The following is a 25861-nucleotide window of genomic DNA, read 5'->3' as shown; positions in this document are numbered from 1 at the left end:
TTTTATGAATAGAGAAGTTGGATTCACTATTTTCCAGTATGATGGGACCTTTACCTTGGAAGTGTTCTGCAGTGGCTCCAGCTGATGTTGATTATTAATTCAGTACAAAGCAGAGATCAAACTGCAGACCTTTCTGTCCATTTCAGTGCCCCAACTTACACTCAAACAAATGAATTAGGAGCCGGAGTAGGCCATTCAACCCTTTGAGCCTGCTTCACCATTTGATAATGGCTAATCTGATTGTGGCCTCAACTCTTATTTTCCTGTGTTCCCTTAACCTTTGTCAGCCAATAATCTATCCAACTCAGCCTTAATAATGTTCAACGACCCTGCCTCCATTACTGTCTTGAGAAGAGAATTCCAGACTAACAACTCTCAGAGAACAATTTCCCACTGCACTATAACGGAGCTTATTTCCTGATGTGTGCCTTGCTTTACACTTATATCAGGACCTGTGACTGATATCCATTTCCTGATATTTGACCACAGGAGGGGCAGTAACCAGATGTGGCAATTTGAGGTAATTAGAGGCATTAATTATTAAATCATGATCATAAACAAAACCATCTCCTCTTTGAGATATTGCAATCTTAGTAGTTAATGTGGCACCAGCGGTGAGATTCTGTCCAGTTGGGAACACGCTGTTTTTTTTTGCTAGTGCTGTGAAAATCATTACTTGTTTTTAGTCAATACAGTGCAATATAATGGTGCAGTAACAAGTGCCTAACTGACTAGTCGCAACTTGTGTATCCAGCAATAAGGGACCATGTCAAATTATTGCTGCGTTGCCTATGGTACAATAGTGACTGCACCTCAAAATACTTCAATGGATGTGAAGTGTCATGAAGGACGCATTATAAATGGATGTAGTTTCTTCCTTCTGACATTCAGCTTATCTCTGGTAAAATGATTTGTCTAGAGACAGCACTAGAAAATCATTCTCACCAACCTTTATATTTTGTAGTAATTTTTTTTGTCGAAACAATTTTGATAAACTCTCTCATAGATAGTAATGACCAGGAAATAACCTTGGGACTGAAAATAACAAGTTAAGAAAGTTGCTAGCTCCTTGCCCAGTTCCTGTGCATGCAAGATTCTTGACCTGGTTTGCTGGTAGGAATACTTTGTGTAATAGCTTCATTAGACAATTAAGTTTTATTCACATCAGGATATAATGAAGCAGCCCACAATTTCTGTTTTTTCAACTCATTCCCAACTCAGCACTTACTGCTGCCAGCCCTCCAGCACCTGGGTGGCATTTCTTATCATCCTCCTCCTCCTCTTCCCCCTACTCTTCCTTCTCCTCCTGCTGAGCGGCTTCCTCTCCTGCTGCGCCAGGTTGTGGTAGGGCAGGGCACACCACCACAATGTGGAACGATATCAGGGGGCTATATTGGAGGACTCTGCTAGAGCGGTCCAGGCACCTGAACTGCATTTTGAGGAGCTCTATGCACTGCTCCACTATTGAACTGGTGGCGATGCAGGCCTCATTATACTGGGTCTCCGCATCAGTCTGAGGCCTCCACACAGGCGTTATCAGCCAAGTCTGAAGTGGGTATCCCATGTTCCCCACGAGCCATCCCTGCACCCTGGGCTCCTCCTCAAAGATCTCCAGGACATCAGAACTCCTCAATATGAAGCTATCATGCACACTATCGGGAAATCTGGTCACACACCAATTGCACATTTATTGAGTGGAAGCCCTTTCTGTTCACAAATCTTCCTGGATTCTTCACCGGAGCCTTGAGGTCGATGTGGGTGCAGTTTCTAGCCCTCTGCACATTTGGCATCCTCGCGATGGATGCAAATCCTGCAGCCCAGGCTTCCTACTGGGCCTGATCCAGATAAAATTTAACATACTGGCCAGCCCGAGCATCCAGGGCATCTGTGACCTTCTCACTTGTGGATGGATGGTTGGGAGATGCTATTGGTTGGGAAAGGTCTCCACTGACAGTCTGGAAGAACCCGGTAGCGTAAAAGTTTAAGATGGCCATCGCCTTCACAGCCACCGAGAAAGGACCCAGAGTCAGCACTAAGACCCGAGGTTAGTGCTCCGAGACAGGTCTGTGCTGAGAGTCCAAAGTCAGACTTTGTGTACAACAGCAACCCCCAGCCCCCAACACACACTCGTAGCCCCTTCCCTGACCTGAAGCTCAACATAACCACCATGAAACCACCTCCTCTGTGCAGCACAGAGCAGTTTAAAAGCAAAGACTTACCTCCTCACTGACCCTCTCTGTTCAAGCACCTGAATGCAACTTTTAGGCTTGGTGTTTTCCTGACCAATCTAGCTGCAGCAATCAATGTCATTAAGGCAGTTGAGCTGGTATGACTGGGAGTGAAGCTCGCTTATTACATTCTGATGAATGCAAAAAAATGCAAATTGATGTTTCACTCATTTTGGGCGGGCTCCCGATTGTGCTGTTTTTTTTTATTGGTAAAATAGGAATAAGCACAGAAACAGGTACCATTCCTGCTAGTTGCATCACACCCGATTTTACATCATTTTCCTGCCGCAAAATGGGTGCAATGGGATCATAAAATTTCACCCATTAAAGAAGTTGAGGAATGAGAAGAAGAGTGGAATTAAAATCAGGGGACTCATGAAATATCAGTGGTGCAGAATGACCAAATGTCCTAGTTCTGTGAGGTATCATACTTTGATCTCCCTTCATTGCCTCCTTCCTTTCTTTATATACAAGGATGGGTGACTAAGGGGCTAATCAGTTATGTATGGAAGGGATATCTCTTGTCTCTGAGCAGCCACTCTCTGTTCTCTGTAGCAGCCTGAACTTGCTGGGAATAGCAAACTGTCTGAGGGTAACACCGTTCTAGCTGCTGTCAGAATAGTGGAAGTTCATTGGTCTGATGGTTTGTGCATAATCACACACTAAGCATCTTGATGAGATGGACCATATTTTGAATTCTGCATGCAAGGAAGGATGCAATTCCTGAAATCTGGAAAGCACTAAATTGTGGGACATTCTACCCCATGTGCTCAAAAGTCTGTGGGTTGAGAATCACTTGTTTAGTCACAAGAAAACCTATGGCAGAAACTTGTGATCCTGATTAGATGTCATTCTCCATTCGAGGGACAACTGGTGACAAGCCAAGAAATGGAATGAAATCCATTGCAGTTCTTACTTCTCTCCTATGCTCATACATAGGACCTGCAGATTCACATGCATGCAGTCAATGGCTCCTTGCACATTAGGAATTCTGTTACCATGGTAAAGTCATGTATCTGCTCAACTTTCTCTTTGTTTAGCAGGAAGGTAGTGAGATCTCCTCTCTTTGCATACAGGGACTCCAGCACTTCTTGCTTGTAGCTATGAATTGTGAACTGGGAAATCTTTATTATGTCACCTCCATCCATCTGCAAGGATCAGGTCATGTAGAATTTTAGAGCCAAGATAATCTTGATGACTACTGGTGATGCAGTCCTTTCTCTGGAGCCAGGCTGTAGATGTTATTGAAGGAGGTGGCATATTTCAGCGACCACATCTTTGCCAAATCTCAGGTGGCTCAGTTATTGCTCTTGACTGAAACAGAGGTAAATAAGTTTTCCCTATAAACTCACGATGGGTAGAGCGTTCTGTGAGAGCTCTCCTCCTCCTGCTTCTCCCTCTGTGCAGAACTTCCCCACTTTGCAGCATCTGGTCCATTTGTCTGTCATGTTGCAGACCCAGAGGCATTGCAACCACAGCCCAATAATTGTTAGAGCCTGTGTATGAACAGGTCACCAAAGTACCAGTCAATCCATGGGAGAATGCAGCCAAACTCCCTGCAAATTCAACAACCCACCACATCCCCTCAAAACAGCCCATGGGGCTTACAAATTTTATAGGAACGGAAGTCAGTGAAAAGCACCTCACCTGCATGTTTGCTGGCTGGCGGTTGGGGTGTTCAGCTGTGTGCGATTAGCACAAGTGTACAAATTTCAAAAATGTGTCAAATCAGCTGGAACATCTGTGGGTTTTTTTGTGTTTCTGATGTCAAGAGATTCTGGCACATATATGGCACACATGTATAGAATGGGATATCAAGCAGATTATTATTGCACTAATGGATTTCTTTACTGTTATTACAGGAGTAGCATCAGCAATCGGCATCTTCTACCTTCGGAGGGAAGGAGCGTTTACTGCAGGAACTGTCTTGGCCATTTACACCATGTCACTTTGGCCTCACTTAACTACCCGTCTCATCAATTCAGGGTATCCAGGGAAGGCCTTGACCACGGCTATGTTGGTGTATGTGCTAGAGATGCTTGGTACAGTGTGGTGCACAGCTTATAACTTTGTTCCTGGAGGTGCCATTACTAGAGAACAAACAATGGTAGTTTTAGGTATGTGGTTTAAAGTAAAATATGGATTGCACTAACCATTAGACATGGAAAAATACATTCTTGTAAATCTGAAAACAAAATGAAGAAAAAGCTTCTGGCTATACGTTTTTCCTATTTTACTATCAACTTCTTGAAATGATGACCCATCATCTCTTTAGGTTCAGTGGAGAGTGTAATGATTTTTTTAACAATTGGTTGACAGATTTAGTAATTTAGTACTTTATAAGTTAGAATGCTGCCCATTTAAAGTCAATGCCAAATAAATGATTTTCACTGGACCAAAGCAAATACTGATTCATGTGTTAAAAAAAATAAACTTTTTTGGTGTGAACCAAGGTGGAGGTTACCATTGGAGATAATAATATACTATTATTTTTTGGGCTTGAAATGACAACAGTCAGTGCAAACTAAGTGTTCCAGTAATGCCTGCAGATTTCAGAAAAGCACTGCTTCCTGTGCTGGTATGAATTATCCCATCCCTATTCTTATTTAATGAGATTGATAATTTAGTTTCAAATTATGGCCAGGTTTATTCTGAGAATCTGGGTCTGTTAGGTTGACACAAATACTTTACAAATAGCAGAAGAGAATTTCATAGGTTAGAAATTTCAGCATGAACACTTATCACAGCTGTACTACATTCCTGTCTTCCTAATTTTATACTTGTTTGAACTAGCCTACTTTTTTTCAAAAGATCTTCCTGGCGGTTATCCCTGGTGAATCTGGGGAGTCTATTCTGGGGTTGTTATCCTCTGTATGAAAATTGACAACGCCAACATCCCACTAAAGTGAAAATGTCACTTGTGCATTTTCTGTCCAAATTCCACTGATTCACTGCTGAAGTTATATTGGGAATTCAAGAAACCCTCCCTCCAGCAATAAGCAGCCATTCAATTAATTTATTTGCTATAGTGGCTTCCTAAGAAATTACATTTGCATGCATTTTATTTGGCTATTGTAGCCATACGTGTACATTCACATTAATGTCATCAATCTACAATCTTTCATACTTAATTTAAATTACTGTTCAATTTCATTGCACAGTTCTATGAGTTTCGAGGGCCGTGTTTTCTTTGTTCTTTTGGAAGTAATGATTTGGTAGGTCAGGCTTTTTAACATGATTACACATAGGGATTGAGGCAACTTGTTTGTTCTTGAGTTCTGGATTTTGGAACATAAGAAGATATGACAAAAGAGCAGACCATATGGTTCAATCAACTTGCACCACCATTCAATAAGATTATAGATTAAATTTTCCCAAAAAATGGCAAAGTGCCAGATTCTGACTGAAAACTGGAGTGTCTCTCCCTAGAGAAACTGAGGTTTTCTTTCCCAATCTTCTGATACTTTGTCATGAAAATGCTTGGTGAACCTTTTTATTTCTACATATGCTTCATGACAAAATCACTTTAAAATACATCAATGTACCAAAAAAAATGACATCCATCCTCATTACTTTATAATTTTCTCTTGCTGCAAATAAAAATTTTGCCAGATAGATTTTTATTGAAGATTTTATCCTTTTAATGTGGGAAGCATGAATGATGTAAATGAAGTTAGCTGTATGTAATAGTTTAATTTTCAGCGTATAAGGATGATCCTTTAGCTTGTTGTCGTTCCTACACAACTGTTTTCTCTTTCAACTTGCTTTTCTAGACAAACTTTTCTGTTTTCATTTCTTCCAGTTGTGGACTCTGTATGGTCTGTATGCCAACTCCTACTACAGGGCACTCTGCATTTCTCTTCCTCTGGCAACATCAGAGACCTACCCTATAAGTAAGACTGGGTTATTTGCAGCTACTGTATGCAAATTGCACATTTGTCTGCTGTGTCACCACTGAGTTTCTTTAAATTTGTCAGTTTCTATTAAACCTGTCCCTCTAACCACCCCATGAACCTCATAGCTCCCTATGCCAACTTACACCAGTTCATGCTCCATACCCTTTGCCCTTACAGCCTCCATGTCAATTCACCCATTACCCAACAAGGGCAGACTTCACGTTGAGGTTAAATTAAGTTCCTAAGTGAATTCACCATGTAAAAAAAAACACCTGAACTGAGAAGAACCTAGTCCATACATTTAGGTTCCTTCAAATATTTAATCTCTTATGAAATCAGTCATACAGCCCTAATCCTATAATGGTAACCCTCTGGCATATATCAACAGACAATCTAGTTTTGTTTCCAAATATTTAAAGAGCAGGTGATTTAAATTCCTTTCACAGTTCCAATGAGCTTGACAGTTCCAATAAATTTATTCACTTTTAATGAATGATGTCTAATTTTTACAATCCCAAAAGGCACCTACTTCTCTCAAAGGTGTCCTGAGTGGGTATCTCCTATCTCTCCAGAAGGGTATCCTATCTTTCCAAATAACTTTGCCAACTTTAGACTCTCCTATCAGGTCTAAAGTACACAATCTTATTTTTGACATCCCACTAGCCTAAATCAGATCAACCTGAAGACATTTTAACATGTGTGGTTGTCTCTGCGAACCACAGATGTGTAAATTAGAACCTGTCACTGAAATGGTGAGGGCTGTGTTCAGGGGAGGGACTTCCAGATACGGGCTTCTCTGTCATTTTCATAAATATGAGGAGTCTTTCCATCTGTGCAAAAATCCAGGCCAGAGTTTTCCAACACTTACTGGATAGTTACTCAGGAAATATTGACAGATTAAAACATAGTCTAACACCTGAGTAGCTACACGACTGACCCTCCTCTCAAATACATCCCCCCATTCATTCACCTGACCACCCATGACCACACGACTAATCATCTGACCTGACCATCCTTCTGACCACCAAACTACACTTCCAACCCAATACCTTCTGGAACTGACCAGATTAGAACCCCAGCCCAGATTATTTGACTATTTCTGCTCAACTACCGATCAACCACACAATTACCTCTATCCAGACCTAACTTCTCATAAGACCATAGGACATTGGAGCAGAATTAGGCCATGTGGCCCATTGAGTTTGCTTCGCCATTCAATCATGGCTGATATTTTTCTCATCCCCATAACCCCGATCCCCTTATTAATCAAAAACCTGTCTTAAAGACACTCAATGACCTGGCCTCCACAGCCTTCTGCGGCAAAGAGTTCCACAGATTCACAATTCTCTGGCTGAAGAAATTCCACCTCATCTCGTTTTAAAGGATCGTCCCTTCAGCCTGAGGTTGTGCCCTCTGGTTCTAATTTTTCCCATGAGTGGAAACATCCTCTCCACATCCACTCTATCCAGGCCTTGCAGTATCCTATAAGTTTCAATAAGATCCCCCCTTTATCCTTCTAAACTCCAATGGGTACAGACCCAGAGTCCTCAACCATTTCTCATATGACAGGCTCTTCATTCCAGGGGTCATTCTTGTGAACCCCCTCTGGACCCTTTCCAAGGCCAACACATCCTTCTTTAGATACAGGGCCCAGAACTGCTCACAGTACTCCAAATGGGGTCTAACTAAAGCCTTATACAGTCTCAGACATACATCCCGGCTCTTGTATTCTAGCCCTCTCGACATGAATGCTAACATTACATTTGCCTTCCTAACTGCAACTGAACCTGCAAATTAACTTTAAGAGAATCTTGAACAATGAGTCCCAAGTCCCTTTGTGTTTCTAATTTCCTAAGCATTTTCCCATTTAGAAAATAGGCTATGCCTCCATTCCTCCTTCCAAAGCGCATAACCTCACAATTTTTCACATTGTATTCCATCTACCACTTCTTTGCCTGCTCTCCTGTCCACGTCCTTCTGCAGCCCCCCTGCTTCCTCAATACTATCTGTCCCTCTACATATCTTTGTATCACCTGCAAACTTAGCAACAGTGCCTTCAGTTCCTTCCTCCAAATCATTAATGTATATTGTGAAATGTTGTGGTCCCAGCACTGACCCCTGAGGCACACCACTCGTCACTGGCTGCCATCCTGAAAAAGACCCTTTTATCCCCACTCTCTGTCTTCTGCCAGTCAGCCAATTCTCTATCCATGCCAGGATCTGACCCTTAACACCATGGGTACTTAACTTATTTAAGTCTCCTATGTGACACGCTATCAAAGGCCTTCTGGGAATCTAAATAAATCATGTTCTCCTTTATCTAGTTTCCTTGTTACCTCCTCAAATAACTCTAACAAATTTGTCAGACATGATCTCCCCTTGACAAAGCCGTGCTGACTCTGTCCTACTTTATCATGCACTTCCAAGTATCTGCGATTTCATCTTTAATAATGGAGTCTAAAATCTTGCCAATGACTGAAATCAGGCTAACTGGTCTATAATTTTTCGTCTGCTGCCTCCATCCCTCCAGTTCTCCTGTACCTTCCCTGCGTCCAATGATTCCTGAAAGATCACCACCAATGCCTCCACAATTTCCTTAGCTATCTCTTCTTAGATCTCTGGGGTGTAGTCCATCCGGTCCAGGTAACTTATCCACCTTCAACTCTTTCAGTTTCCCCAGAACCTTCTCCTTACTGGCCATTGCACTCACCTGTGCTCCCTAACTCCCATGGAGTTCTGGCATCACTGATGTCTTCCACCATGAAGACTGATGCAAAGTAACTGTTCAGTTCCTGTTCCGTTACTTGTTTCCTATTATTACTTCTCAAGTTTCATTTTACAGTGGTCCAATGGCTATTTTTGCTTCTCTCTTACCTTTTATGTATTGAAAAAATACCCTCAATATGATTACCCAATGACCCACCTACCCACCTCACCTACCTTACCCACCTGTAAGATGCTTTTCATGTATTATGCTGGCTTTCATGTGAGAGATTTCTCTTTATTAATTACAACTCTACAAATGCAAAGAACTCACAGACAGTAATTCTGGTTGAAGACATTCTTTATTGTTACCCAGGCCTGGTCCACGTGTGTGGGAGAATGATTTGGAGCAGCCCAAATTATTCTAAATTCCATTGTTATTAGTATTACAAATTATACATTTTTCAAAAATCATTTGCCTGCCTCTTTGCTCATCCTAGCTGGACATGAGTCAATCATTTTATTATCAATGATTTACCTTGGCCAATAACATTTCATTCTCTGACAGCATGAGAATACGTAAGTTCATGGAGTTCGAAAGTGTTTTTCCCACAGTCACCTAGAGACCCAAATATGTAAGTCCATAGAATTCAAAAGTTCCTTTCTTACTGTCTATTTAGCTATCCTTTATCAGGAAAATTGAATTACTTAGTTCATTCTTCTGTCTGGGAAGTTTGTACATTCTAAAGCCCACGCTGATAAGAGAGTTCCTTTGCTTCTCCCAAGGAATGTGGTTCTTCTTACTTAGCTATATCCCATCATGTTAGAGCAAGATGTATGCTTTAACACAGAATATAATGTTTTCAAAAATACATGTTTAAATTCTTTAACAGTGGTTATATATATTTCTACGCAAACAGTACCTTTGTAACTCCAAGTACTTTGTATTTTTACTAATGCTATATTCATTCTAAATTAACCTATTCTGATCTATTAGTCTTTTAGTCCCAGATTATCCTAAACCCCTCTAATACCACCTCACCCAGTTACTCACTTAGTACTCTGTCCATTTGCACACATTACCAAATCCACCTATTCACCTATGCTCTTACCAATCTCATCCACTCTATTCACTCACCTACCTATCTGACTATTCACTCACCTATTCACCAACATTCAGATTGGATCTTTAAACTTACCAAATGGCAGCAAGTACGAATAAAAAAGGGGACATGTCCTGCTTTGCCCCGACTCTACTTCGTTCTGACAGAGTCCCATGAAGGTTGCTGCACTGTGTATTTCTATGGCAGCCAGGATCGGAAGGTACTGGAACAAATAGGGGAGTTTTTAAGCACAATCTGGTAATCATTGCTCAGAAGATCTTGGGCGATCTAATTAGTTTACTTATTCTGCTTCCTCTTTCGCCTATTCCTGCCATATACTCTTCTATAACAGAAAGACTTCTGGATCTCAGTTGTTATTTGACAGTTTTACCATAGGCCTTGAGTTCCTGTGAGAATTGATTAAGCCTTGGTTATTATAACTGATTAGTTTATACTCCATTGCAACTTTTATTTCTAGAATCCTGATCTACCGTTTGTTTAAAAATGTAGAAAAGCTGTAAACTAAATTATGATGAAAACTTAATTTTAACCCAAATGAACAGAAATGTTAATTTATTAGTGAAATTTCCTGTCATTTTGTCTGAACATTAAAAAGAATGATATTTAATAGAGTGACAAAGTTTGCCAACTAAGTCCTCAATTTGTACTTTCTTCTATTTTTTCAGGTGTCATCATGCACTTGATTGGATTGGGAGTATTCTATGGTCGAAAGTCTACATCAGTCCCATCAGAAACTAATAATGTGACTCTTTTCAAACTCTTGGCGAAGTATGTCAAACTATGTAAGTGGCATAATTCAGTTACACTGAGAAGATATAATGGCACTTTGTTCTGTACTTTTTCACGTCATCTCAATACAGATGTACATAGCTACAAACTTAAAATTCTGCTTTTAAATTTAAATGACTTGAGAAGATCCACGTAAACAGTGCTTATGTTTTAGAAACATGAAAGCAATATGCAGCAAGATTAAATCCCAAAGAACAAAGAATGTTGGATTTGATGGAATAACAGGGAAAGTTGCATCAGGAATACAAAGTTGGCCGAGTACCAGGAAATAGAGAGTAGTAGTTTTGGACAAATGGAAGTTATGCAGCGGGGTTCCTCAGGGATTGGTTGTGGGACCATTACTTTTCTTGATGATGTATAATGGCCTAGACTTAGAAATATGCAGAAAATTTGGGAGGGCTGAAAACTGAGAGTAGTCGTAGAGTCATGTAGTGCAGAAAGAAGCCATTCGGCCCATTGAGTCTGCACTGATTCTCTGGTAGAGTATCTTGCCGAGGCCCAGTTTGAATTGTTCTCTTTAGACAAGATTAGGTTGAGAGGAGATTTGATAGAGATGTTCAAAATCAATAGATAGCGTAAATTGAAAGAAACTTACAAGGGTTGTGAACTAGAGAACACTGGTTTTTTTGCCATTCACCTTAAATCAATGATGAGAAAAAGAAAAGTTTACTTATGGTGAGTGATTAAGATTTGGAATTGTACTGCCTGAAAGTGTAGTGGAGGTAGATTCAGTCATGGCTTTCTAAAGGGAATTGCTAAATACCTGAAAAGAAACCATTTGTAGAACTACAGGAAAAGGTGAGATGGAGTGGCTGAGTTGCTCTTGCGAAGACTAGGATGGGCATGATGGGTTAATGGCCTTGTTCTGTGTTGTAATCATTCTGTGATTCTATATTTAAAATTATGAATATGGCATTGAAACCAAACTATCTGTAATAGTTGTGGGGTCTAGATGACAGGGGCAGTGCCACTGCTGAGACTATAAGCAATTTCACAAGTCACAGAGGCAGCACTCTTGAGTTAGGACAGATACAGGGGCTTTAGAAACAGTATACTATAGGACAATGGTAAATGGTGGGGGTTGTGATACTGGAAATAGAAGGAGCAATCCCAGGAAAGGAGAGAGGGATGTGAGTCTTGATGATAAGCTGGGGGGTAGGAAAGAGCACTAGTAGGGGTGAGGAGGGGATGATCCCCATTGGCAGCCTTTGATTAAGAGCTTTGCTGCCATCCTTTTCTGCCTGTGACTCAAGTAGAGTAACCCCCTGCCCCTCTAGCCTGATCTCCCACTGGTCTCAAAATTGAGATGTGGAAATGCTGGCGTTGGACTGGGGTAAACACAGTAAGAAGTTTCACAATACCAGGTTAAAGTCCAACAGGTTTATTTGGTAGCAAAAGCCACTAGCTTTCGAAGCGCTGCTCCTTCGTCGGGTAAGTGGGAGTTCTGTTCACAAACAGGGCATATACTTAATTTACAAAATAATGGTTGGAATGCGAGTCTACCTGATACACTGCAGGAAAGGATGTCCCGTAGCATGGTACATTGGGGAGACCATGCAGACGTACAACAATGGATGAATAAACACTGCTCGACAATCACTAGGCAAGATTGTTCCCTTCCTGTTGGGGAATACTTCAGCGGTCACGGGCATTTGGCCTCTGATCTTCGGGTAAGCATTCTCCAAGGTGGCCTTCATGACGCACGACAACGCAGAGTCGCTGAGCAGAGACTGATGGCCAAGTTCCGCACACATGAGGATGGTTTCAACCAAATGTAACCCCCACGACTTGCCTGAGCTCGCAAAATCTCACTAACTGTTCTGTCTGGAGACAATACACATCTCTTTAACCTGTGCTTAATGGTCTCTCCACTCACATTGTCTGTACCTTTAAGACTTGATTACCTGTAAAGACTTGTATTCCAACCATTATTTTGTAAATTGAGCTTGTGTCTTTATATGCCTTGTTACCTGATGAAGAAGCAGCGCTTCGAAAGCTAGTGGCTTCTGCTACCAAATAAACTTGTTGGACTTTAACCTGGTGTTGTGAGACTTCTTACTGTCTCAAAATTGAGACCAGGAGGGACTTGGCCATTAACTGACCACACAAAGATCTCAACTGAGGTGAGGGCAGGCCCTAGGCCTCATCCACTACTCTTCCTGTCCACCATCATAGGCAACAACTCTCCCCCCCACCACCCGCTGTTAACTTGTCAGATCAGAGGCTTGAGAGTGTTGGAAAGCCACCTATGTTAACACCACCCACCCGCTGCCCCGCCCCCCCTCCACCTTATGCAAATCCACCTACAGGGCCATTTGAGTTTCTGTCCATGGTACTGCTTGGTTTTTAGATGATAAAAGGTAAAATTCCATTAGCCTTTTTGTTATGGCCTTAATAAACTGAGGTGCCTTTAATGTGCTGTACCTGTACCTCAAATCTCTCTATTCCTACAGCTAATTCCATTTATAATCACAATGTTATTTCTTTCATACCAAAGTGCATCATCTCACCATTTACTGATATTTGAACACCAAATGCCAATTCTTATCCTATTCCCTTGCCTTGTTGATTTCGCTTTGGTCTCCTAAGGAATTAATGATGTCTTTTATTTCCAAATGTTAACTCCATTTCCACTAAGTCTAGATGCTCATCATTGAAATACACAGTGAATAAAAGTAACACTGGAACTGAACCCTGAAGGACACCATGGGCGGCACAGAAGTTAACACTGTTCCCTCACAGTGCCAGGCACCTGGGTTCGATTCTGGCATTGAATGACTGTGTGGAATATGCAGATTCTCCTCATGTCTGTGAGGGTTTCCTCCAGATGCCCTGGATTCCTTCCACAGTCCAAGGATGTGTAGATTGACTCCTGCTAACTGATTGTAAGCTAACTGTCCTGTAGTTACCTTTTCAGGTTGATCATTAGCAATTTCAGTACATTTCTTGGAGTATAGTACGCTCATTGGCTGTGATTCTCCCAAAAAGATACTAAGTCCCCAATTTGTAGAAAAATGGGAGTAACTCCTGATCTTTTTTTTCAGCGTGATTTCTGGAATGAATCTACAACGCTGTGTGCATCAAAGTGCCCTAGCAGGATTACCGCTGAAAATTAGTGGCCAGGGCCTATTCCTGCTCAAGAGGCCGGCAGCATAGCACTGAGCAGACCACTGCGATGCACCGATCTGTCAGTATGGAGATCACCACACGCGAAGTAGCTCCGCACTGCTGGCCTCCTGATCAGTAGTCAGCTGATCACTGACCATTCCCACAGCTCCCAATTGCTGGCCTTGCAGAGCCCTCCACCACCCGATTGATGACCTCCTGAATCTCCCAGAAGCCATCCCCAATGTCCTCACCACACATGCGGCCAGCCCTGTTGTCCCAAACCCCTGCGCACCCCCCCCCCCCCGCCCCGCCACCAACATCCCCCCTGTCCGACAGTCCCGACCACCTCTCCAGCAGCCCTCACCCTCCCTCCCCCAACCTGGATGGCTAGCTCTGATCGCTGTCCCCCTCCCTCTGCTGCAATCCCTGTGCAGAGTGACAGCACAACCCCCCAGCCCCATCAAATGTCCACCCAATAGGCCCCACTCCCTCTGGCCCCATTCCCTTGGTATTGCCTGCTGCCTTGTGGGCAGTGCCAAGATGCCCCTTGGGCATTGCCAGTTTGCATTTTGAGCAGTGCCAGGGTGTCAGGTAGGCACAGCCAGACTGGCACTGTACAATGGGCATCTTCTTATCCCCAACCTCCTGGGGAGCCTCAATGGTCTCTGTTCCCTCCAGTTGGGTCGGATGCCTGTTCCCCATTAGTGGAGAGCACCCCCCCCCCCCAACATCCCCCCTGTCCGACAGTCCTGACCCCCTCTCCAGCAGCCCTCACCCTCCCTCCCCCAACCTGGATGGCTAGCTCTGATCGCTGTGAACCACTCCCAGTGGGGGGCAGGGGGCTGGGGGAGGGGAGAGAGATTTCAGTCCAGCCGTGCTGATGAAATTTGAATCCTGATTTCCATATTGTATCTGGAAATCTTAGCCGCGGAAACGTACAGAAGTCTGCAAAATGGCCTCTGCTGATGAGAATTGTCTTCATTTTTAAGTATGTATCACTTTATATTTGTGTGCATTAGATTTCTCCTGTCTGACTTTGCCACTGCCTCAGCTTGTCTGCTGCTGAAACCCTCATTCGTTTACTTTCATTCCCTCCAGACTCGAGGCAGTGGCAAAGTCAAACAGGAGAAATCTAATGCAGACTATTTCAACACAGCCCTGACTGCTATCTCACATTCTCCCCTCCATAAACTTGAGCTCATCCAAAATTCCTCTACATATCTTAATTCAAAGTAAGTCCCATTTATCTCCCACTCCTGTGTCAAATAACATCTCGATTTTAAAATTATTATCCTTGATTTCAGAATCCCACCCAGCCTTGTTTCCTACCCCTCAACCCGTTTCTTATCTATGCCCTGAACCCTTACCATTTTTAATTTAATTATCTTTCATGTGGAACTTTGACAGGAACTTTTGGAAATCGGGCTACACCATATCAAAGGTCTTACCACAGTTGACTTGAGTTGTCACTTCCTTGAACAAGTCAAGAATGACATTGAGGCAGGGTGTCCTCTTTCAGCTGTTGTGAAGTAGTTGTTGTTTTACAGGTGATCCTTACTCCTGGTAATTGAATCTGTGAAGTAGAAGTAAGACTAATTGGTCAGTGGTTGTCTTTGTCTGTTTTAGCACCATTTTTGAATATGGTTATTACATTAGCCCATTTTTAATCTTTTAGTATCTCTCAGTGAACTATGTTTCTCTCATAATTGTTATGAATCTTTTGCTCTATTCGCTTCTAATGCACTGGGATAAATACCATCTATCCCTGGATAAGATTAGAAAATTGATTCTTCATTAAATTATATAATCTTTTTGTGTTTCCAGAAATCCCATTATACAATTTATTGTAAAAATATCAAAATGATGCCAAACTGACAATTCAAATGTCTGAATGTTGTGTACCTTCAGTCTTTCAAAGAGTCTTTGCTTTTGTGCCGTTTACAGTATTTTGCTTTCATTAAACAACTGTTCAAATTCATACACTCATTTTTAATCTGAAACTATTTTTTTCTTTCAAACGCTACACTATTCCTGTTCAGTGCTTTGGCTATTTGTCGGTTTGGGCCTGTTGGGATTAGGACATCGATATATGTTATATCAGAAGAAATTACTCAACCAGGTGGGTATCCTTGTCTACCTTTCCCTCATACTATATAAAGTTTGCTGTATATCACTTCAGAACTTTTTACCAGGAATGGGCAAGTGATAAAGAGAAACAAAACTGCTTATGGAAATTACATCATTTGTAGTATATACTTACAAAAATTAGATAAAATATACAGCACAGAAACAGGCTCAATAGCCATAATTTTACCAGCCTACCCACCTTGGGAATCAGAGAGGACGAGGAGCAGAGCACAGGAAGGTCCATTGACCTTGGGTGGGATTTTACGGTTTTGGGATAAGTGAAGCTGTAAAATCCTGCCCAATGAGTCCATGTTGGCATGTGTGCTTCACACCCCCATACCTTTCTTCTTCATTTAATTTTTATCAGCATAAAGCTCAAATCCTTTCTCCCTCATAAACTTCTCTCTTTTCAGTAGTCGTTTGATGTTAGGAGAGCGTTCGCCACGGAGTAAATCCTGTAGCAAGCACCTGCATGTGGAGCCTTTCAACATGGGAAGGCTGTTGCATTGTAATTCATGGTTCATGCTGACCAGGAAACTTTCCTGCTCTTACCACCTACCATAGGCATATGAGAAGGATTTACAGATGATAATCAACCTGCTTGACCACATTATAAACGCACCTTCCATGGCCATCAAGTCCCAGAAAGTGTCTCAAAACCAGTGCTTCTGTCTGAGAGGTTGAAATGCCACTACTATATCACAAGGCCTCCTATAAACTTATCTAACATTCCCTTAATTTCATCAGTACTATTTATCTTAGCCAGTCCAAGTAGTAGCAAGCTCCACGTGGCTATTTGGTAGTACAGAACTCAAGTATTGGTGAAAAAAGAGAAATGCTGTCAAAGCTTTTCATCTTGAATACATCAGGACAGTTTGCAAGAACACTAATAGTAAATGAACATCAGTTTATACTGCATGAGAGGAGAGTACTGACTGCTTTGCAAGTGGACTGTGATTTGTATAGGGTTTGCCGTGAAAGATGCACCAGAAAACAGTTAACTGCCAAGCTTTTGTTCAAATTCAAATCAGGCAGGTTGACACTAACTGTCAAAACATTGCCTTGGGGAATGAACCAAAGAATGGTCGTCCCCTAAGCTTTTGTTTCATTGAATACATGGGCATGCACCTTCTGTCTATAAAGGACAGGGCTTTGTTTGTGAATACATGTAGTTTCTGGCATACACAAGTGAACCAAAATATGAACCTGATTGATAATCTTAAATTATTTTTCAGTATAATTCTTAGCACAATCAGGATTGTTTAGCAAGTGCTGTTGAATTACCCAAACACATCTAATCTGGACAGTTTTGAATTTTGCAGGTATGGGGTGGTCTGATCTGCACTTTACCTGTTGTGAACAGCCAAAGGGACATGCTATTTGCCAGTTAGGGAATTTATGGCCAGCACACATGGCATTGCACTAGTACTGAATTTTGGTGTTGTTGAAAAATTGGTCCAAGACTAGAAGAAGAAAGAATTCACTGTGAAGAAGATGCCCAGAACCAAATGCACCATGAAAACAAGAACCTGCCACTTGCCTGATTTTGAGAAGCATGTGTTCAAAAACTGTCAGACTGCCTTGATCATGATTACAAATGTAGGCCATGATTCTCCCACTGCGACCTGCAACTTTTCTGGCAGGTTGGGCTGAGAGATGCGCATGTTGGCCATTTCCTGGGTTCCCCGCCAGCTTTTACGATCTGCGTGCAGCTCCCAGCCGGAGAAAAATGGTGCTGCTGGGAACCCGCTGAAAACCAGTGGCCTGCTGATTAGCATGAGTTTACATACCATTATCGGAATCCACACGGCAACCTCTGTCCACTTCTGCATCTCCCATCACTTTGGCGTGATGTAACTTTGGTGCGAATCAGACTAGGTATTTAAAATTTGCAACCTGGCATGGCAGCCTTGAACTGGTGTGAGCAGATAAGTGCTGCTAGCTGAGCACAAGGGATGTTGCAGGCAGGACCTGGAGATGCCTGGTGGCCTTCCTCCTGCTGCCTTCAGGTGTTGGCCCTTGGACCAGTAATATCTGTGGGGGGAGGGATGGGGGGGGCGGTGGCTCCCTCCCTTCCTGGGCAGCTCTTTCGCACACTGTGGGAGGCAGCCTCAAGGGCTCCTGCTCACCCTCCCCCTCCATAGCACTTTGCAGTGGCACACTGAAACATGTGGCTGAGTCTGCAAGGCTCAACAGACAGCACCTCTATATTTGGGAGTCGGGAACACTGAACTGTGTGTGGGAATCAGAGACACATTAGTCACAGCGTGATGTGTAATTAACAGTTTATTGTGTTCTTAACGTAAATGATTAGCAATGCTGACCTTCACCTGTGCCCTCCAGTAAACTACAACTTTCTAGCTTTGTGCTGTCTACTACTTCTTCTACATGCTACCCCAGGATGCACATTGGAGGTGGAGGTGTCCAGCTGTGATGCCCTTCACAGATGTCTCCTGGGTGCCGGGACCTGGAGGGCCCCAGCTGACTTGTGGATAGCACTGTTTCAGTGCCATCCTCTTCATCTTGCTGGCAATGAGATGCCCTGGTGTGAAGAAGTGGGGGATCGGATGGTCTCTGGATGTCTGAGATCATCAGACACCAGCATGGGCTCAAGTCCTTCCTCCTTCCTTGGGTTGCTAGGGGCCCCGGGGGCACTCCATGGGACACCAGGGTAGCTGGATTGAGCTCCAGAAACTCCAGTGTCACCTAGCGTCTGCTGCATGATGTGATTCCTCAGCCTTGGTCCTCCAAAACACAGCCAAGCTCTGAAGTCCCACTGCTACAGCATTCTGTGAGCAAGACAGGCTCTGGAGCCCCTCAGCAGTAGCCCTCTGAGCCTGGGCTAAGTTGTCAAGGTTCACAGCCACGGCCTTCTATATCTCCAGAATGTACTTCATCACTTACCTGATGAAGGAGCAGCACTCCAAAAGCCAGTGGCTACCATGTGTGTGGGGGTTATGGGGCCAGTGATGTCTGTGGGGGTTGGATGGCAGTGATCTGGATGCTGGGAGGTCTTTTCAGCAATCTCCCAACAACGTGCGCATGTGCGGGTTCCTGCTCATCCCACTGATTTCAGGCTCTTTGGTGCGAATAGGCTCCACCGCACCATACAGCCCCCCCCCCAAGTGTTTAATAATATTCACGACTGGGACCTCTGCATTGCACAGAGTGCGGAGACTCAGGTGAGAAGTTGAACTGAGAAAACACTCGGGATTTAGAACAGTTCTCCCATCAATTCAGCACTTTTGGGAGAATTGCCCCCGTAATGTGTGCATGTGCACTTTAGTAGGTCAAATCAAACTGTGAGTTATGCAAATATTTCACAGCAACAGATAGTTGGTGTAGCTGCTCTATGGAATGAAAAATGTCTGGTGTTGCGGCAGAAGATCAAGAGTGCTCAGAGACAACCAAAACTGTTTGATGTCAAAATTAACATTTTCCAGCAATTCATCATCAGACAGTGGTAAAAACACAAATATCCATTCTGTCACATCGACAACATAGATAAAACACTCAAGAATTTTGATATGCTCAGCAACCAAACATTCAGATCATTCAAAATAATGTGGAATATCCAATTCAGTGGATGGGGAGGAAGATGATTTGTGAAAGGATGATTATGAGATAAAGAAGTGCCACATCTGATCCAGTGTAGGATTGTATTGGTGATGCCATTGTCAAAATGACTCAGGATGCATTTGATGAAGTTTTTGAGTCAGAGACTGAAGACCAGAATCTGATGGTTTTCAAAACATTCTGGTTGTAGTCCAAACTACCCTTATGGAATTATTTCATTTAAGATACATTGATTTAATTTGAATTAACAGTACGCTTTTTGCACATTTCAAAACAAGTACCATCTACCAGCAGTTCACGTTTTATACTCGGTGTTTAAGTCAATGTCCATTTTTGGAAGGATATTTTGAAGCTTCAAAAATTGACTTACATGCCGTGATCCATTGCGTTTCCATGTGTTTTATTAATTTTCTTCCCCATTATCGCTACCTGTTTTAACCAGACTGCAAAGAAAGACATTTCCGCTATGATATGGTCATACAGATTCGGATATGACAATCAAGGTTGGCCAAGTTTAGAAGGATCTGCTAAACTTATTGAACAGACAGGTATGTGTTTTGCTTCAGATATAATTGCACACACACACACACCAGGGGATTCTTATGGCCTTTTTTGAAGGTTGAGGCCAAAGCAGGGCCTCGCTTTGCAGCTAGAAGGCTGCCTCTAGAGATCTACTTGCCAGGCTTTTGTAGCTCCAGATAACATCCTGGCAGCATCTCCAATCTGATGACAAGTGGCTAATAAATTACTATTAATTAGTTATACCCCCCCGGCTCCCCCGCCCTGCTGGGCAGGTAGTCAGTTTGAATGCTCACCCATCCAGGGACCAGAACATGACAGCTCATCCACCTGAAGATGATCTTTTGGATTTACCTCCCAGCCCCCAGCCCCACCTCTGCGGAACTCATAAGATCCTGACCGCCTTTTCCTAGCCAGGGAATTTCCACTTTGAAATCAAAAACATGATTTCTAAATTTGCAGTTGACACCAAACCAGTGGGTTCTGTGACCAATAGTCAATGTTGAGAAGCATTGCGACAAATTACAATAGTAAATTAATAAACTTGCAGAATGTGCATATAATTGACAAATGGTTTTCAACACAGCTAAGTATGTGGTATTACAGTTCCTAACAAAAATTAGGAACTTGCTTGTTATATAAGAATGTAAAAAGGTTAGAGGAACAAAGGGATCTGGAAGTCCAGAAATGCAAATCATTAAAAGCAGCAAGACCATAAAAAAGCAAACAAAGCACTTATGTTTATTTCTAGAGGGACCAACTGAAACTAAATAAGTTATGCTAAACAAGACTGGAAGGTTGATAACTTTTTTGACCTCTTGGGTAATTAATAGAAATGGGGAGAGGGCAAGAAAATTGAGTTGAAATAAAAGATCATCCAGGATCCTACTGAATGGCCTACCCCTCGTATTTCTTATGTTCTTGTATCAAACTTGGTTAGGCCACATTTGGAATACTGTGTGCAGTTCTGGTTGCCCCACCGTAAAATGGATGCAGAGGCACTAGAGAAGGTGCAGAAAAGATTTACAAGGATGGCACACCAGAAATTTGAGATGACACCAATCAGAAAAGAATGAACAGGCAGGGTCTCTTTACTCTTGTAAAAACAAAGTTGTGGTGACCTCACTAAAGTTGTAAAAGTTTGAAAGGTTTTGATAGAGGCATCCCACTGGTGGGAAAGAGCAAAATAGAACCCATCAATATAGGATAGCAACCAAAAACATCAAACAGGGAATTCAGAAGGAACTTTTTTATTCAGAGATTGGTGAGGATGTGGAATTTGCTACCAAGGGGAGTACTTGCAGTTAATAGAATAAACGCACTTAAGGGGAACCACGATAGGGATATGAGGAAGAAAGGAATGGGGGTCTTATGATGACCAAGAAAGTCTTGGGGAATCATTGGTAGATTTACCCATGTGCTTCATGGGGTATGAGCTGCCTTACTGAGCAAGTAGAGGCTCACCCAATGGGAAGTAGCCAAGGGATGTTTTTAAAGCATGTAACTTTACCCAGACCGTCGGTGTAGGTTCTGAGATGAAGACTACCCGACAGTAAGCCATGGGAGTGGTCTTTTCCTTTCATGCTGGCAAAAAAAATGCCGGATGTGTTTCATGCTGTCATGCGAGGGGGTGGGACCACAACATGCCGGAAAAGCCCAGCTGCACTGAGATTGGGGCACCCCGTTTAAAGGGTGCTCTGATCAGGGCAGAAATGATCCCCCTCACCCCCAGCCCACCATGGAGGTCTCAGGGATTGGCATCCCTCCGCTTATCCTCCAACATGCTCCCACCTCTCCTCCCTCCACAACCAACAGTTAATGCCGGCAACCTCTCCGCCTCCCGCAGAACCCCTTCCCCTCCCCGCCAACTTCCCACCCACATTGCTGGCATCGCCAACTCTGACATTTGCTCTTGGTCACCACACATACAAATGATTCCACCCCCCCTACAACCATGAGGCTTTCACTGGGGTCTATCCAACACTGCACCCTGGCACAGGTTGGCACAGCCAGGTTAGCACTTCCAGATTGACATGGGCATGGTGTTAACCTGGCAGTGCCAACCTTTGCCAGGGTGCAGTGCCTGACCATGTCCCTCTCCCTGGGGGCTATACTCACCTGTATACCTCCAGGGAAGGGGACGCAATCCCCATGACAGGTGAACCTGTTGTAAATTTCTGACATGATGGCGAGGGTATGTGTTAATTATATTCAAATCCATTTAAATGTATTTGAATCAGGTTCATGCTTATTGTTGGTGTGAACCTGATTATGTCTCTGATGAGGGGTGGGTTTCACTGCATCATGAGCCCCAACTGACAATCTTGTGGACAGCGAGAGTGCGCTCAAGCTCCTGCCATATGTATCTTAATGCACAAAGCATTTGGAATAAGGTAGATGACCTGACGGTGCAAATCAAGATAAATGGATATGATCTCATCACCATGATATGGTTAAACAGAGATCAAAGGTGGAAGTTTAATATCCAGGGATACTTGACCTTTTGGAAAGACAGGAAGAAAGGCAAAGGTGGTGGGGTAGCACTCTTAACAAGAGATTAAATGAAGTCCGTTGTGAGAGACAATGCAGGCTCAGATGATGTAGTGTCCTGCCATATATATCTTAATGCACAAAGCATTTGTGTAAAAAGAATACAGAAATAATTATGGGTGATTTTAACCTTCATGTTGATTGGGTTAATCAAGTTGGAAAGGGTAGCTATGACAACAAATTAATTGAGTGCATGAGGAATAGTTTCCTGGAACCACACGACATGGAGCCAAACAGAGAACAGGCTATCTTGGATTTGATCATGGGTAATGAGGCAGGTTTAATAAATGACCTCTGAGTAAATGATCCTCTGGGAAATAGTGATAATGACATGATAAAATTTTATATTCATTTTGAGAGTGAGAAACTTGGGTCAGAAACAATTGTATTTAACTTAAAAGAAATTACAGTGAAATGAGGATTGAGTTAGCTAAAGTGGACTGGGCAGATAAATTAGCAGGAAAAACAGTAAGTAACCAATGGTAGGCATTTAAGGAGGTAATTCATAAATCTCAGCATGAAAACTGTGGAGGAATAAGGTACAATCACCATCACTAGACAAGTAGTATTATACAAACTAATGGGGCTAAAGGCAGATAAGTCTCCTGGCCCTGATGGCTTGTATCCTAAGATACAACAAAAAGTAGCTACAGAGATAGTGGATGCATCAATTGTAATTTTCCAAAAAACTTTGGGTTCTGAAGAAGTACCAGAGGATTGGAAAACTGTCAATGTGATACCCCTATTCAAAAAGGGACGGAGGCAAAAAGCAGATAACTATAGACCGATTAACTTAACATCTATCATTGGAAAAATGTTGGAATCAATTATTAAGGAAGTAATGGCAGCACATTTGGAAAATCATAATCTAATCAAGCAGAGTCAGCACAGTTTCATGAAAGGGAAATCACATCTGCCTAATTTATTAGTTTTTTGAGGAGATCTCAACCAGAGTGGATAGAAGGGAACTAGTAAACGTGTTGTATTTGAATTTCCAGAAAGCGTTTGACAAGGATAGTTTTCTGGAACTATATGTCATGGAGCCAAACAGAGAACAGGCTGTCTTGGATTTGATAATGGGTAATGAGGCAGGTTTAATAAATGACCTCTGAGTAAATGATCCTCTGGGAAATAGTGATAATGACATGATAGAATTTTATATTCATTTTGAGAGTGAGAAACAATTGTATTTAACTTAAAAGAAATTACAGTGAAATGAGGATTGAGTTAGCTCAAAGGGTTAAGCCATAAGATAAGAGTCGTGGTTTTGGAAGTAGTCTATTGACATGGATAGAGAATTGGCTCATGGACAGGAAACAGTGAGTGAGATAAAGGGTTCTTTTTCAGGTTGACGACCTGAAACCAGTGGCAATCCACAGGGATCATTGTTGGGACTGCAGCTGTTTACAATATATATTAATGATTTGGAGGAAGGAAGCAAATGTACTGTAGTCAAATTTGCAGATGACACAAAAATCGATGCAAAAGCAAGTTGCAAGAGGGATACTAACAGTTAACAAGAGATATTGATAGGTTACGAGAGTGGCCAAAAAGTTGTCAAATGGAGTACAATGTGGGAAAATGTGAAGTTGTTAATTTTGGAAGGGTGAACAAAAGAATAGATTATTATTTAAATGAAGAAAAACTTCTGAAAGCTGCAACTCAAAGGGAGTGGGGTATTTGTGCATGAAGCACAAAAACTAGCACATAGGTGCAGCAGGTAATCAGGAAGGCTAATGGAATGTTGGCTCTAATTTCAAGGGGGTTGGAGTATATGAGTAGGGAAGTCTTGTTGCAACTGTACAAGGTACTGGTGAGACCATACCTGGAGTATTGAAAGCAGTTTTGGTACTCTTATTCAAAGAAAGATATTAATCCATTGGAGGCAGTTCAGAGAAGGCTCACTAGGATAACCCCTGGTATGGAGGGATTGTCTTATGAGGAAAGGTTAAACGGATTGGGACTCTGCTCGTTGGGATTTAGAGGAATGAGAGGTGATCTCATTGAAGCATATAGGGTCCTTAAGGGGCTTGACAGGATGTTTCCCTCATGGAAAAGTTAAGACCAGTGGGGAACGACTCAGAATAAAGGGGTGCTAGCTTGAGATGAGGAGGAATTTCTCCTCTCAGAGGGTTGTGAGCCTTTGGAACTCCTTGCAACAGAGAGTAATGGGGGTAGTGACCTTTGGGTTGATCCTCCCAAAATATTTTTAGTGCCAAATGAGTGTCAAAATGGGAGAAATGCAAGCCTTTTTTTTGGGTGACTTCAAAGTCGAATCTTAGCACGTTCTGGCAAAAAAAAACACAATGAACTTGAAATTCATCAGTAGGGGGAGTGGCAGAGCATAGATCACCCAAAAGCTGGCTGATAGCAGCAGGGGACACCATTACGCGTGTGTAGGTTCCTGTGCTTTGAGAACAGCAGAGATCTGTAACTGTCTCTGTTGCTATACAGGTCACTCCTCTTCTCCCCACCAATTGCCATTGCCAGGCTGGCACTGCTGAAGGGGCACCCCCCTGTGCCTGACCTCAATGCCCTCCAATTCTACTGGTAAGGCTGTCATGTCTAGTCCCCTTTGATGAACACCATATATGATCTTTGTCAGAGAAAACCTTCCCCAGTGAGGCGACAGAGGCAAGTGAGCCTGGAGGATTCTGTCCCAGGCTCGCTAATTACACTCAAATTAGATTTTAAATTCATTTAAATAATATATTTAGCCTTGTGCCTGGTATCTGCACCTGGTAAGATCATGAGAGGTGAGAAATTGCACACGATCCCGATTTCCTGGCTCTTTCATGATCTTGCTGCCTTGCCCATCAGCTGGCAGGTGAGAAGGTAGGATCGCAGCACTTGTGCATATTTAAGGCTGAGATAGATTCTTGATCAGTAAGGGAATCAAGGGTATGGGGAAAAGGCAGGATTAGATGTGAGGAATGTTGGATCAGCCATGATCCTGTTGAATGGTGAAGCTGGCTCGAGAGGTTGAATGGCCTTCTCCTGTTCCTATTTCTTACAGTCTTACAGGTGCAGAGGATTAAACACCACCCAATGGGTGCAGTTTTCCGGCCATGCTCATCCTGAAACTGGAAAATCCCTTCTGAGTACAACAGATTTTTCCATGGTCCACCCCTCACCCACTTTGTTTTCTGTGGTGAGTGGAACGGGAAAATTCACCCCAATGAATTAGGATTGACTTGTGAGATCATTGAACTTTTCTTCAGCATTGCAGACATATCCGGAG

General features: G+C 42.6%; 1 protein-coding gene across 2 annotated transcripts in view; it reads left to right on the top strand.

The window, feature by feature from the left end:
• Nucleotides 1-25861, top strand: part of LOC145342290 (PGAP2-interacting protein-like) — a 99660-nt gene that overhangs the window by 54686 nt on the left and 19113 nt on the right. For both annotated transcript variants that reach the window (XM_080187733.1, XM_080187743.1), the window contains exons 7-10: nt 4091-4345; nt 10617-10733; nt 15888-15967; nt 19994-20099. In XM_080187733.1, the coding sequence (XP_080043859.1) occupies nt 4091-4345; nt 10617-10733; nt 15888-15967; nt 19994-20099 (558 nt within the window). The remainder of the gene's footprint in view (nt 1-4090; nt 4346-10616; nt 10734-15887; nt 15968-19993; nt 20100-25861) is intronic.

Source organism: Carcharhinus amblyrhynchos, chromosome 1 (assembly GCF_965287045.1).
Source record: "Carcharhinus amblyrhynchos chromosome 1, sCarAmb.v2.hapA, whole genome shotgun sequence".
In the NCBI taxonomy this organism is placed as follows: domain Eukaryota; kingdom Metazoa; phylum Chordata; class Chondrichthyes; order Carcharhiniformes; family Carcharhinidae; genus Carcharhinus; species Carcharhinus amblyrhynchos.
This window is presented reverse-complemented; position numbering and strand designations above follow the sequence as displayed.